The following is a 14,888-nucleotide window of genomic DNA, read 5'->3' as shown; positions in this document are numbered from 1 at the left end:
TCGGTTTCTCTCTGCTAAGATTAAGAACCAGGGTGCATCGGGGCCAAAGGATGGGCAGGTGTCGCAGGCCTCCAGAATTAGAAAACGAGCCAGGATCTGCTCCAGAGGTGGCCGGAGGGGGAAATCTCTGGCCTGGGACCCATCGGCGACTTCCCACGCAGGGGTTCGTCCCGGGACCACCCAACGTGCCTTTCCCTGAACGCCACTCACGGCTTGCTGGGAGAGCTCACAGGGCGCCCGAGGAGACGAGTGGATTCCTGATGGTCAGGGGTCGGTCCAAAACGGTCTGAGAAGCCCCTCTATTGTTCGTGGCTGAATCTGGGAAAGGATGAAACCTTCTGGTGCAAAACAAAAAAATCTGGGCCCTCCCAGGAGAGGAGGGCAGGCAATGGAATTCCCAGGACACCAAGGTCGTGTTCACCACACTTTATAGCGTTTTCTGAGAGAGAGCAAGTTTGGGGGCTTTGTGACGAAAGCGTTGTGGACGCTAGGGACCCCCTTTCTTTGGAGGCAAACCAGGCACCCCCCGCCCTTTGTCCTGAGGAAAACGGTCAGCCCGGCTGGCGGCCACAAGCCGAGGCCTTGGGCCCCCAGTCCACGGGAGGGCTTGGCTCCAGGATCCGTGGCAGGGAAAACACAGCAAATTCCCACTCCTTCACCAAACGAAAAAATGCCTGTGAGGCTGTTACTGGGGGGGGGGAGCTCCCCCCCAAAAGGACCGCCCCACCCGTGGGCTCCTCAGTTGCTCGTGGGGCTCTTGAGAAGGAGTGTCCCCCGTTCAGGGAGATGTTCGGAGCAACGGGCTCCCCGGCGCCACGCTGGACTTCCCAGGGCTTGCTCCCGAGGCGACCTCTAACCGCAGACCGGCTGCTGTTCAAAGAACGGGAGCGTCTGGCCGCTGCCGCCCGGCCGGGCTCCTCTCCCACAGCAGTTTGCGCCCCTTCCCTTCGTGGGGGGCTCCCCCTCTCCCCAGCCCCTCTCTGCCGCCAAAGCTCCCGGAAAGCCCTGCCCGGCCGGCGGGCCAAAAGGGCAGGCACCGGGGGTTCCCGCCGGGAGCGCCGAGGCCCGGCCGGGAGAGGGGCTACGAGAGCTCGAAGCCGGTGTTCATGCTGATGGCGTAGCGCAGCTTCTCCCGCAGGACCCCTTTCTTGCTGTAGTTGGGAAGCTTCAGGAGGTTGAAGCAGGTGGAGGAGGTGGGGAGGCGCCCGCCAGGCTCCTTCTTCCTGATGGTGAAGAAGCCTCTCAGGACGCTGCCCAGGGTGTCCCCCGTGTCCTGGGGGGGGGAGAGAACCACAGGGACCGGGGGGTTACAAGACGGGCAGGGTGGGGGGATTCGGGGTCATGCAGAACCCAAGACGTGTTGGCCTCCTGGCCTTGGCCAGCTGGGATGGGGCCCCTCGGAAGTGGATCCGGCGCCCCTGACTTCCAAAGAAACACCACCCGGGCATCGCGACGCCCCGAGGGGCGCAGTCGCCCTCGCCCGTTCCAGGCGGCCACGCACCTGATCGTCTGAGACCTCCACGCAGCGGATGGAGAAGGGAGGCTTGAGGTAGGCGAAGCCCAAGAGGGGCGGCCGGGAGCAGCTGGTCACAAACTGGACGTCAGAAAGGAGAGGTGGATTCGGTTCGGGAGAGGATCCCGCCGGATCATCCAAGATCATTCCCCCAACGGGAAGGCAAACAGAGCGTGGAAAGGGAAAGAGCTGTTGATATGCAGCCTAGCGACCTGTCTCTACTGAATGACCCTCTCTGAGTAATGAAGGTGGGAGGCAGTCCCATTCCAAGGGAAAGAATGACTCTTACGTCTCTCTCTCTCTCTCTCTCACACACACACACACACATATACACACACCTTGGCCCAGTGTTGTCAGCACTGGCTGGCAGCCACCACAGCTCCCCAGGGCCTCAGGCAGGATTCTCTCTCAGAACCCAGGCAGGGCTTGGGGGGGCTCCTTTTCTGCCCTGACCCTCCTGAGCTTCCAAAATCAGAGGCGATCCCATTGGGATGGAGGACAGACATCGCTCGTTCGTAGGTAGTCCATACACGTTCTTGGGGGGGGGACGGGGGACGGGACACACACCCTTACGCGCACAGAGGAGCCACGGACCGCCCGAGTGGCCCTTCTCACCTTGAGGAACATGGCCCTTTCGTCCGCGTTGAAGTCGTTGGCCAGGATGTCCCACAGCCAAATGATCACCCGGTGGCTGCCGTGGAAGCCCCCGTAATACACGGTGTGTTTCCTGAAAGAGGAGAGACGGGAGGGGGGTCACCAGAAGCCTTCGAGACACACACACCCTACACACACACACACACACACACACACCTTCGGTTCAAAGCAAGCGGAAGGAGGCCCGCCCCCTGTCTCTCTCCCCCCCTCTGCCCCCACTCCCTCTCCCCCCCCTTCTGCCCCCTCCCTCCTTACTTCAAGTCTTCCAGGTCGATCTCCGCGTTGTCGCCCGAGATCAGCCGCTGCAGCTCGGGCGCGGAGAACATGTGGATCCACTCCGGCCGGATGATGGAGCGGAAGCCGCCGATGAAGGCGGCCGCCTGGCTCTTGATCTGGGTGTGCATGCGGAAGTGGGCCATCAGGTGGATGTAGCTGATCCTGCCAAAGGGGGGAGAGGAAGTGGCTGCCAGGCAGGGGGAGAGTTGAGGCGATCCACCGCGCAAACCCTCTCTCCTCCTCTTCCGCCCACCCCACGCTGTCAGCCTCGTTCGTCTTTAAGAGTCTCGTACGAAGTCTCTGTGCGGTTCCAGGCAGGGGATGCCCCCTCTTGCCTCCTCGTTCTCCTGTTTTTCAAACCTTATTGGTTTTCTTGGGAGACTAAGCGACCGGTTTCTACATCCGGGTGGACGCGATCCACCCCTTCGGGCCACCCGTTTTGAGGGATGGCTGAGCCATAAAACATCCCACTGTCAGCTAAGTTTGGAACAGAGAAACGAGGACGCCCGACTTCAGAGCTGCAGAAGAAAAGAACACGGGGCAACACTTACTTGTTTTCATTCGTGACCGGGATGGTCTTCCCTCCGGGCACAAGTTCGTGGCAAACCAGCTGGTGCGAAAGGGAGGGGGAAAAAAGGAGAAAAACAAGCAACTCAACTCGTGGCCTTTGGGGTCGCCAAGGATTCCCTTCGCCCTCCAAAAGACGGGTCACGTCTTCTCCCATCTGAGCAGCAAAAGGGGGGGATGACAAAGATTCCGGGGATCCCTCACCTGGCCCATCACGTCCTCATCATAGGAGAGAGTCAGGCCCAGATCACCGATATCGCCGTCGTAACGCTGAGAAGGGGAAAGCCGGGGTCATCAGGGGTAAAAATCAGGGGATCCACCCTCAGAATCCTAGAATCATGGAGCCCGAAGGGGCCTCGAAGGCCATCCAGTCCAACCCCACCCCCCTATTCGAGGCAGGAATCCAGATCCAAGCAGATCGGCCAGAGGGTGGTCTAAAGTTCTTCTGACGGCCTCTCCAGCGCTGGAGCGCTCACTACCTTTCGTACTGCTCTAACAGTGAGGAAGTGTTTTTTTGTGATATTCAACCCAAATCTGGCTTCCTGTCACTTGAGCCCATTATCATGACCCACAGAAATTAAAATTCTAAAAGTTTCAATCCCGGCACAACATCTGCATTCAGGATGATGCATTTCCAACGTGGTGTTCAAGCGGTCTCCTTGCGCCCACCCACGGCCACCAGGAAGGGCCCTTCCGGCTGCACGGGCTCCGTGAGGGCAGAGCGACAACGGTCTCGTCTCCCCACCCTTCCCGCCCCGCCAGAGAGAGCTTGTGTGACCGAACCTTGATGGAGGTCAGGTTTTTATAGAACTCCGAATCCAGCGAAGGGAGCTCGTCCACGGAGCTGTAGAAGATGCTGTGGTGGTGGCCCAACAACTGACTCAGGAAGAAAGAGGCGAAAGGGACGTCCACCACAATTCCCTGTGAGGCGAGGGAAGGGATACAGTAGAAAGAGGAAAGGGGCTTCACATGCACGCATGCACACCTGTCGTCACGATCTGAGCGCTGGGGAGAGACCTTCGCAAAATCCTTCCTAAGCCACCTTCTCGAAAGGCCCACCTGTGAACTTCTGCCAGGCTCCCAGCCACTCTGGACACTCACCGCTTCCTCTCCACCTCTCTGCCCCACCCCAACCGCTGCCAGCTTACAGAAAATAAGAGGTTTGCTGGTCTTTGTGGTTTTGGGACAACCTGGAGAATTTGGGGCGCCGGAGTGCAAAAAAAAACACAGCTCAGCCAATTTCCTTGAACTGATGGGAGGGTCTGGGGGCTGCCATACCTCCTCTGCCTGATCTACCTCACAGGGATGTTGTGAGGAGGGGGAGAGACACGGATACCACCTCCAGCTCGTGGAAGGAAGACAGGGGTGGGTAAAAAACTATGAGAGACAGAGAGAGAGAGGGAGAGAAGCCTTGCCCTGAGGGGTTCATTCTGTTCTTACTTCATAGACTGCTTTCCCGAGCATCTTCCCGACAAACTCAAAGAGCTGGAGGTAGTTCTCGTGGATGTACGACGTCGGGGATGGGTACAGCCTCTCGTCGCCACTGGTGGTCTGAAAAACAACAGAGCAGCAGATATATGAGAGAGAGAAAGCGTCAACCGCCGCCCAGTCCTCAGTTGACCATTCCAAACCCGTCTGCCCCATCGGGCCAGGGTCAGGGCGTGGGCCCAAGGGGGGCCGATACCTTGAACAGGTTGAGGGCCGGGTCGAAGACCTTCTTGATGATCTCCTCCAGGAATTCTTTGAAGACCCCGTCCTGGTCGATGCCGGCCTCATCCACTCCCAGGTCATTCACAAACTTCACCCGGATGACCCCCTTCATGGCGTTCTGGGACAGCTGGCGCAGCTGTTCGTACCCGTCCTGGGAGAGAAGGGGGGGAAACGCGGCAACAGGGAGCCGGTCAGAAGACCCGTGTGTCTGTCTGTCCGTGGGTGTGCTGAAAGGCCTCGCGAACAGGAGGGGACTCCCTGCTGGGGACTCCCTGCTGGGGACTCCCTCTCGCTTCCTCAGTCTGGGAAAGGCGGGCGGGTGAAAAGGCCCCCGTTCCGCCCACCGACAACCCTGGAGCCCAAACCCTGTTGAATCCTGGCTGCACGACGAAACCCCCGTCTCCTGAATCCCTTGCTTCAGGTACTAAAGCGCTGGGTTTTTAGCAAATCGAAATGGAAGGGGATCGGCAGAAATCGGACCCTCAAAGGAGCTGCCCTTTATCCTTCGTCATCACTACACGAAGCTCAGCTCGCTCACCTCCAGCATGCGCGACCGTCGGATGGTGATGTGGGTCACGTGAGGCGAGGCTGAGCTGGTCTCCACAAGCCCCAACTTCTCCTTCTCCTTGGTCACCATGTTCCGGAAAAGAAGAACCCTCTGCGTTCCCCCCCCCCCCGGGGAAAAAAAGGGGAAGAAGAAAATTCTCAACCTCCATGACAAGGTTCTGGGTTCGAACCGCAGAGGATTGTCAAGAACCGTTCAATAAAAGTGGCTTTCTTGGAAGGCTCTCCCATCCCTGGAGGTTCACCAAAGCCTGAGCCCGAAGCTTAGCCTCTTAAGTCAGATATTCAGCCACTGCTTTTTTAGTGCCTGTCGCTGTAGAATCGGAATCATTTTCTTGGGATTCCGGTAGGAATCCCGCTGTTAGCCACCCGTTCCCCGTGGCCCGCCCTCCCGGCTTTGGTTTCCACTCACATTTTTGTGGGGGATGATGTGGGGAATGTACTGCAAGATAAAATGGGCTCGCTTCCGGTCTTTATCGAGTTCCTGAAAGAGCAAGCTGGGCTTGAGATCCCTTTAAAAAAAGAAGAAAATAAAAAAGAGTGAAAATAACCAGAGGTCAGAAGAAGAGGGTTTGCCAGGAAAGTTGGACCTCTGTGGCTAAGAGGAGAGACGCTCGGCCCTTTTGCAGAACAGCGACCCCCAAGCAGAACCAGGATCCTGGGGGCGTGGGGTGGAAGGCTGGGGATCCGAGGCCCTTCTTTGGGTCTTCACATCCCTCTGTGCGAAAAGGAGAGGGCCACAGGCGACCTTGAAGAATCGCGGTGGAAGCCCAAAGGGGCGAACCGAACGCACCGGCGACACAGGCTTGGAAGAGAACCGTCTCCGGTTCAAGGAGAAAGAGAGGAAAGGGAGACCGGAAGGGAAGGAGGGGGTCTCAGTGTGGAAAAGTGACTTTCTCCTACCACCACGTTTTTGGTTAGGGAAAGCCTCCGCGGAGCCGCCGCCTTTGAAGGGGCGCTTACTTGCGCAACCAGTGCTCGTCCGGAGCAAAGCGCCGCCGGCAGTCCCGTTCGTACAAAATCATCAGCCAGCCGTGGACCGAGTGGAAGAGCTCCAGGGTCTCGCCTTTCGCGCTCTCTGCGGGGAGAGAAAAAGAGAAGAAAAAAAACACGCACGTCCGGTTCACAAAGCGAACTGCGGCAGCGCAGCCGGGAGGGCCAAAAGGTTCTCTTCCGGTGTGAGCAGAGGACGGGGCAAAGTCCGGCAGGAAAAGCCAGGCCTGCCCCCCACGACCCCCTCCGGTCCCGACTTACCAACAATTCCATCCCAGATCATCTTAAACACGAAGGAGTTCAGGAAAGAGGAGATGGTCACCAGCTCTTCCAGTTTGAACGAGATCTGCTCCTCGTAGACTTCGATGTCGTCGAGGATCCTAGCAAGGAGAACGGGGGAGAGGAAAAGGGACCAGCTTGCCTTGTCTTCCCATCAGGAAGAGAAACCCCACACCTTTCCAAACTCAAGGGTTCTCTCCCCCCCCCACATACACACAGACATGCATGCACGCTGCGCCCCAACAGTCTCGCTGGGGAGTGACCTACGTGACGAGGTGGCGAGAGCAGTCGCAGAAGAGCGTCAGCATGGCCAGGAGGCGCTTGGACTCCTCCGTCTCGTTGCTCAAACACTCCAGGAAGAGTTTCAGGCCCCCCTGGGGGCCGAGCTCGCAGATGAAGGCCCACAGCTTGGGGAGGAGGTCATCCAGGTAAGTCAGACCTACAGCAAAGAAAGAAATGGGGGCCGAGAATCAGAAGGTGTCGAGCCAAACGACACGCACCCCCAAACCCCAGCTTCTAGAGAGCTAGCATTGCAGGTGGAAGGCAGCAGGAAAAGAGGAAGGTCAACGACACGACGGACGGACTCCCTAAAGGAAAGCCACAAGCTTTCTCTTTTGGAGATCCTTCATCTTAAGGTTGCCGTATGTCAGAGGCCACCTTCATGGCACAAGACAAAGGTTATCAGCACCACACAGAGAAAGTGACCCCTGTTGCTGATCAGTTCTGCACGATCGGAGAGAAAGCCGGTTTCTGGAGGAGAGGAAGGAGCGGCCCTTGAAAGCCGAAGCCGGAAACAGGAGCCCAGGCCAGGCGAAGAAGGGGAGGCCGAAACCCACCCGTCAGGATTTGCAGCCGAATCTGCGTCAGCGTGGTGAGCGCCATCTGGTAGAGGACGCAGACGCTGCAGACCTTCTGGACCTCGGCCGAATCCACCCGCTTGCCACCAACGGGCTTGAGGATCTTCCGGACGGACGCAGACTTCTGGAAGGCCCGCTTGAAAAGGTCTGCCACGAAACAGAGAGGACGTCACCCCGAGCCGCTCTGACCCAGAACACCTGAAACTCTTTTTTCAGACTACGAAACTCGTTAAGAGGTCGCCAGGCTGGCTGGGGGATGCTATTTTTTTTTTAAAAAAAGCTAACTTTTTAAAGTGGTGAAACTTGCAAAAGTTATAGCACACACAGCCGAAACTGGATTGCAAATTCTGGCAGGGTAGGGCTGCCGTGGTCTGATATCGAGAACCCTTTCACGGGTGCAAAAGATCACCGAATCATGCAAAAAACGGCAGCTGGAAGTGGGTGGAATTGCATTTCTGGTTTTGAAAAACCTGCAGGGCGGGGGAGGGGGGACCCTGTGACCTATTTTTAAATTTGGGGGGGGGGGTTGCAGGGAAGGATCCCAATTTCTGCAGGATAACCCAGCAATCCAGCCTGGGGGAAGTGGGAGAGTGAGTGGGGGGGGTGGTTGGAAGGGAGCCCCTTTCCCTGGCTGCTCCGATACCGACTCTTCATGGGCAGGCTGTTCTGCGGGGAGGAGGCCGGGGCCGGAGGGCGAGCGGCTTCCGGGTTCTCCAGCAGCTTCTTGCTGAGCACGTCGCTGAAGAGGATCCGGATGAGGTGGACGCCCCAGAGGTGCTGCAGCTGCTTGGTGAGGAGGGGCATCGACTCGTTCAGGCTGCAAGGCGGGGGGGGGGAGAGGAAAAGCAGTGCCCAGGGCTCAGCGCAGGAGCGCGAGAGACGTTCCTCCGACCAGACGAACCACAGGCAAGGAGCCACTGGAGGGGCGGCCTTCGTGGGGCCGGGAGGGAGCAAAGCGGGGCTCCCTGAACCCTAGGAGGGTCCCCGTTTTCTCGGAGAAAGGGAAAGGCTTCTCCCGAGGACGCCCTGACTGGCCTTTAAGAAGAGCTTTCGGCTAAAGCAAGCCAGCAGCTTTGGCTCTGCCCTCGGCCAGGTGGCCCTTCCCTTCCCAAGGATGTCTCTGGGACAGAATTGGGCCCATGGGCTGAAATGGACTCCCTGCTCTTCAGACGCCTGGCTCCTTCCCCCCCAAAACCCATGGGGAGGGGCCCTCTGCCCGTCCGCACGAGCTGCGCCGCTCTGCCACGTCTGCGGTGGGGCTTACCCATAATCCACAGTCTGGGAGAACCAGCCGAGCACCGGATGCCAGTGGGTGAGGTTGGACTTCTTCTGCGAGACGTACTTCTGGCAGTACGACAGCATCTGGATGAGGACACTCACAAAGTGTGTTGTCTCCTCCTCCAGCACCTTGTCGTTCAGTGACCCCAGGTAGATGAGGTTGCCTGCAAGGAGAAGGGCGGCAGCCGTGGGTCAGCTCTGGGGAAACCAAGCCCATTTCTTTGGCCATTTAAAACAGATGAGCTGCCCCTTTTGGTGCCCTGCAACCCTCTGCAGCACGCGGCGAAGCCGCGGGGCCCTCCTGGCCCTGAAAACCCTTCTTCGGTGGCCCTTCTGCTTCTGACATCTCCCACCCATTGCTCATACGTTTCAAGCGTTCTTCGCAACCTTAAGGACTAAGAACTTGAATGCTGAGCTGTGATCTTCCCCAGCTGTTTCTTCATGGCCATCTTCTATATAATTGGGCAACCCAGGGCCAGCTGTAGGCTACCATTGCAAAAGCAAGGCATGCTCTTTCACGCCCCACGTACACACCCCTATGTGCTCACGTGCGTTCCCTAACGGCGTGCAACGATGGCGAGCCATGTCTAGCAACGATGGGGCTTGGGCCTACCTAGCAGGCAGAGCACGTGGCTCCCTTCCAAACACACACAGACGTCTCGGCACGGCTCCTCTCGGCTCAAGAACAAGATGAACTTCCGCAGCAGATCGTGTTGCTCCACCACCGCCAGGCGCTGAAAGGAAGAGAGGGTTCTGATGGCCAAGCATCCTTCGGAATTAAATCTTGTGTTTCTCCTTAGCTGAGTGTTAGCTTCCAAGGTATCTGAGGATGAAAGGCCAGGGGATCTGAATCCTTTCAACCACCTGGCCGGGAGGGATCCCTTACCTCCGGCGTGAGGGTCGCGAGGTGGGTGATGATGGCTGGCACAGACATGATGTGGATCAAGAAGGAGCGCAGCAGATTGTCGGAAAACTGAGCTGCAACCACAGGGCTGGGGAGGGAGCGAAAGGGGGGGGGGGAGAGAGAGAGAGAGAAAGCTTTAAGGAATACAGAGAAGAAGATATTCCAACACTCCTATTTCTCTCCGGCTTTAAAAAGCATCGTTCCCTTAGCAAGAAAAGCACGATGGCGTCAGAGGGAACCCAGCACCTTATGGGAAACACCCAACGGTCTTGGAAATCCTGAAAGAGCCTTCACTGCATAGCACAGAGATGGGAAAATCGGGGTATCAGCTCCAAATCTGTCACTTCTGAGTTTTTGGGAAAACAGAAGGGCTGACGAGTTACAAACAAGCGCTGGTTATTTCAGGTCTCTTTAGGCTCAAAAAGGGGTGGGATCCGTGACACCAAGCAGAACCACTAGAGGTGAAAAAAGCCCCATAAAACCCAAGCAGAAAGCCCAGCCGTGTTTAGTGACGGCACACGCTTTTCCCCGGAAGATGGGCTTGGCCCGCATCTACCCAGCCGCTCTTCCGGATGAGTGATCGGCCTTCTGAGTAGCATTTCCCGTCCACGGAGAATGCGTGAATCCCCCGAATGCTTTCAAAAATCAGTAGAGAGACAAGTTTAGGTGGAGAGGAAAAGCCTCCCATCCCGAGTCCTGCTGCTGAGCGATCTCACCGCAATGCGAGAGAAAAAGTGGCCGTCAGGGTCCCTTTGGAGAGCGAGGGCCGGGATCTCGCCAGGCCGTTTGTCAGCAAAATCTGGGGGGAAGGCAAAGAGAGAAGACTATATAAACCGGCAGGGTGAAGCCTGTTCTTCCCAAAAGATGGGGCGCTGGCTGTCCCGCGGGAGACGCGCAAGGGCAACGGCCACACCCCCATAAAAGCTTGTGTGGAAAAACCGTGGCCGGACAAGTCTGAGGAGTTAGGAAGAAGCAGACAGAGGACACTGAGGCCTTGAGAACAAACAGGCAGCTGGAACGAACCTGGAGCACAGAATAAAATCCTTTTTGGTTGAGATGCCCCATAATATTTGCACAGATGTGGTTCATGGCGGGTCGCAAGGTTTCCCCTGGAAAAGACACCACAGAGGGGAAAAATACAGCTGATTCTTTCTTTCTTTGTTTCTTTCTTTCTTAAATTGATATACGGCCCCATTGGTGAACTACTCTGTTCTTGGGGGGGGGGGTTACCCTGATAAAAGCACAACAAGCACATGAAAAGAAAAACACACCGAGAATAGCAATAAACTCAAAAAAATAATTACACCAGAATTGGTATAATATATTTTAAACTGAGGCGATCAATGCATTAAAATTAAAAAAAAAAACCAATGTCAACATGGATCAAATCAGATTTCAACAAAAAACTGCATTTTAAGGAACCTATTCTGATTTGGAGAAACCTATTCATGTTTGCATCTTGCTAAAAAAAACTATATTAAAAATCCTCAAAGTTCCAGCGGGTCACAGGAACCGAGGAAGACAGAGAGAGAGAGAGAGAGAGAGAGAGAGAGAGAGAGAGAGAGACAGCGCACCTTTTCCTCTCAGTATCTTCCAGGTGGACGCGTCCGTGAAGGTGACCAGCATGGTCAGATGTAAATTCACCAGCTTTGAATCCTGCAAAATGTCTGGCTAGAAGGGGTGGGGGTGGGAGGAGGAGGGAAAAGGGACACCAGAGGCATGAAACGTCCGAGTCACAACAAAGGGAAAACACATGCACGCACAGCAAAACGGATCAACCCCTACCTTCAGGAGCTTCAGAAATTCACAGCAAAGCCACAGAATGTCTTTAATCTGCTTGATCCACAGGAGCGTGAGCTCCTTCGAAAGGGCTAGCGACACATACCACACCTGCGGGCAGAAGACGAGAAGGAGAGGGTGACAATTCTCATGTGTGTGTGTGTGTGTGTGAGAGAGAGAGAGAGACACACACAGACAGACAGAGAGAGACAGAGAGAGACTCTCTCTTAACCACAGCACTGAGAAAACACTGGGTCACCCCCATCATTCAGGGCAATATTGCACGCCCAGCAGGAAAGCTGGCTGGATGAGGACACCAGGAGGTTTCGGAATATTCACAAACATTCCACCTTCTTGAGAAATAGCAGGAGCCTCAAGCTCACCTTAGGTTCATTCTCGGCATCCATACTGTTAAGGACAGCACGACACAACTTCTCAAATCTCTGTAAGGAAGGCGGAAATGACTTCAGGATGGGAACGACTGACATGGGTTTCTCCTGGCTTGTTCTGAGCGTCCCTGGGGGACAAACCTTTCCCAAACATGTGGGAGCCATCCCTCCATCCGTCCTTCTCAGGAGCTGACTTCTGCATTCACCCACCCGACCTCCAGAACAGCCCCTCTTTCAGGGGGCAGAAGCTTAGGCCCAACAAAAGTGATCTCAAATTTTTAAGCTGCCACTGGACTCTCTGCTCCTTTTGCCCCAGCCCTGTCCACGCGGCTGCCACGGCCGTTTCTGTCGGGAAAGGGCTGAGATGCAGGGGACACGGGGCACCGGGTGTGTGTGTGTGTCCTCGAGAAGGCTGAGATGGTGATGGAACGGCAGTACCCACCTCTTTGTCATCTTGCACACGGAAAACAAAGAGCAGCTTCCGGGCGATTCTGAAGATCGAAAGGGCTGTCTTCTTACCAGCTCCAGCGCTGTTGATGTCAAAAAAGTCATCCACTTCTCTCCTAGGAAGCAAAGAGTAGGAAGGAGGTGGGTGGAGGAATATCAAGCCGCCCAAACAGGAGGAGGCACCTGCAGGAGCAGCAAGAGAGAAATTCTCCCCTGCCAGACTCCCGTCTTCCAGATTAGAAGACCCTAGAGCCACGACTGGGGAGGCAGGGAATCATCCTCTCCCAGCGCCCCGTGAGCCCCCCTTTCAGCCCACCTGATCTCCCGCTGCAGTCGACAGCGACACAGAAACCTCCGGACGAGGGCTTGGATTTGCACGGCGGCCCGTTCCCGCTCCTTCAGCTCCCGGCGCTCCTCGCGGGCCTGGCGCGCTTTGTCAAGGAATTGGGCCTTGGACGACTGGGAGGCGCTGAACATGTTGGCCTCTCCTGTCGAGGGAAGAGAAAAGGGGGGAATAGGGCAGAAACCCACGTTTGGCCCCCCCACCTGCAGATGGCCTCCAAGGCGCGTTACAGGCAGGCCGCTCAACGTTTAGGGAGATCTGCAAGGTTAAGCTGCGAGGCCTGGTGTGGGATACCTAGTGGTCAGAGCAGGGGCTGGAAAAAGCCACCCTCCTGGGTGAAAATGGTCAGAATACCCCCCCCCCCCGGCAGCAGCAGAGTTGCTGGGCCCCTCTCGCCCCCTTCCCCAGCAACCCTCTGGAGAGGGGCGCAGATTTATTTTCCCACCTGAGAAATACCAAAAAGAAAGAGATGAGACAGAGACATGAATCATTTTCTGAGTCAGGCATGTTTTGCCTCTGTTAAATCCTGAACTGATGTCCCCTCGTTTTGCACGTGCGGGGTCAAATGTATGAACCGTGGCTTTCTCTGCCCCCCAAACTCACATTTCTGTATAGCTTTCCCTTAACCGGCATATTTTAACATGCACTTCGAGCCGAGAAACGCACAATATTTAGGGGCTGCCAAGAACACCAAAGGGAAGGATGTTCTGCATGAAACTCGAAGGTTTGCTTAAAATGTGAACCAAAGGAAACTCTTCCTCACCTGAGAGAAACAGGAACAAAAACGATCAGCTCCTCTCATTAAAAAAAATAAATTAAGGCTAGACTCACCCCAAGAAGATGCTTCTGGCAGAAGAACTACCCGGCGATCACCCGGCCACAGACATGGCTCACGCCTGCTGTTCGAAGCCTGCTTTTGTGGCTGCAGGACAAGAGAACTGCGTTCCTGAGGGCTGGAGGTCAACGCTCCTCACTGGATCGGAACCGAAGGGAGAGAAAACAGGACAAAGAACCAGAGGGTTTCAAGAACAGACACGATATCGATCGCCTTCTTGGGCTGCACAGATTGATCCCATCCCCCTTTAAAACCTTGCAACTCAGTAATAGGGACAGTAAGAATGGCAGGGGCTGGAAGGGACCCTTTGGGTCATCCAGCCCACCCCCCCGGTCAAGCAGGCACCCGGGGGGGATTCGAACTCCCAGCCTCTGGCTTCGCAGCCAGAGACCTCGACCTCTGAGGTATCCAGTACAGTAGTTCATTAAGGATCATCATTATCATCATTTTAGAAATACAGGGCTGGCAGGGATCCTATGGTAGCCCTCACCAGGCCATGCAGTGGCAGTGAGTTCCATCAATTAACTCACCCCCAGGCTGGATTGTTGTGCTCTGGTGCTTTTGAATGTGTTTTCAGTCTTGATTTCGTTTAACCTTTTTCAATAAAGGTACTTGTTTCATTTTTAGAAATATTTGTATACTTACTGTTTGTAGCTTTTGAATACTGTCCTTTTCCACGCTTTCAGCTGCCTTGGGTCCCTTTTAAGTAGGAAAGCGGGATAAAAATATTTCAATATTTATTCAATAAAAGAATAAAATAAAAAGGCATGGAACTACAGTCCGCATGGCTGGAGGGGGACGGGTGGGGGATGATGGGCTATGCCGTCCCATATATTTGGAGGCTGAGAAGCTGGGGGGGGGGAGAGAGTTAGGATTGCTGCACCTCAGACATGAGAGTCTTGGGTTCAAATCTCGAGTCTTCTTCGAGGGAAACTCCACCGCCCAGCCAGAAAGCTTTCCTTTTCTTGGACTACAAGTCCCATGAGCGTCCCAAAAGGGGCCCTTTCCCGGCTGAGCGGGGCCCCCCCCGGAGGTCCATGGCCTGGCGTGACACGGGAGGAGGCGTCCTACCTCGCGGGGTCGTCGTGTTATCCCCAAGGGGAGGCTCAGGAAGGGGCTCCCCGACCCCCGCTCAGCTCCACCCCTGGGGATGATGGCCACTGTAGTGGGCGACCCGTGAGGCCTCCCTCCCCTCTCCTCCCCCCCTCCCTCCACACACACACACACACACACACACACTCCCTCCCCCCCCCCACACACACACACCCCGGGCTCACCTCCCGCGCCGCCTCCGCCCGGCCGTCCCCGCAGGGCTCCGAGGAGGAGGACCGCCCGCCGGGACCATAGAGAAGGGAGAGGGGCGGAATAAGAGAGCGGCGCCGGCCCGTAAGTCTCCCTTCTTCTAGCCCGCTCTCTCTCTCTCTGGCCCCTCCCCCGGGAGCAGGGAGATCCCTAGGAGGCGGCTAGAGCGACCACTTCCGGCCTCAGGCTTCTCCGGAA

At 56.2% G+C, this 14,888-nt stretch overlaps 1 protein-coding gene across 2 annotated transcripts; it reads right to left on the bottom strand.

Annotated features, from left to right (window-relative positions):
• Positions 1-411: 411 nt before the first annotated feature.
• Positions 412-14,820, bottom strand: UBE3B (ubiquitin protein ligase E3B). Of its 2 annotated transcripts, XM_072983557.2 has the most exons (29): positions 14,666-14,820; positions 14,034-14,087; positions 13,385-13,526; positions 12,527-12,698; positions 12,206-12,326; positions 11,758-11,817; positions 11,381-11,485; positions 11,170-11,266; positions 10,619-10,704; positions 10,312-10,394; positions 9,578-9,683; positions 9,305-9,425; positions 8,678-8,855; positions 8,061-8,230; positions 7,393-7,560; positions 6,824-6,995; positions 6,539-6,657; positions 6,248-6,362; positions 5,697-5,796; positions 5,259-5,378; positions 4,695-4,871; positions 4,451-4,561; positions 3,794-3,931; positions 3,215-3,280; positions 2,995-3,053; positions 2,423-2,605; positions 2,129-2,240; positions 1,502-1,594; positions 412-1,273 (listed from the first exon to the last, which is right to left on the bottom strand). In XM_072983557.2, the coding sequence occupies exons 4-29, from the start codon at positions 12,685-12,687 to the stop codon at positions 1,082-1,084; spliced, it is 3,213 nt and encodes a 1,070-aa protein (XP_072839658.2). In that variant the 5' UTR covers positions 12,688-12,698; positions 13,385-13,526; positions 14,034-14,087; positions 14,666-14,820; the 3' UTR covers positions 412-1,081. The 2 variants fall into 2 exon arrangements, with proteins under 2 accessions (XP_072839658.2, XP_072839659.2); XM_072983558.2 differs by lacking the exons at positions 11,758-11,817; positions 12,206-12,326; positions 12,527-12,698; ... (1 more) ...; positions 14,034-14,087; positions 14,666-14,820 and having other exon boundaries at positions 11,170-11,262; positions 11,381-11,426.
• Positions 14,821-14,888: the final 68 nt, after the last annotated feature.

The sequence above is a fragment of the Pogona vitticeps genome, chromosome 14 (assembly GCF_051106095.1).
Source record: "Pogona vitticeps strain Pit_001003342236 chromosome 14, PviZW2.1, whole genome shotgun sequence".
Lineage (NCBI taxonomy): Eukaryota > Metazoa > Chordata > Lepidosauria > Squamata > Agamidae > Pogona > Pogona vitticeps.
The sequence above is the reverse complement of the archived record's forward strand: the minus strand, read 5'-3'. Positions and strand labels throughout refer to the sequence as shown.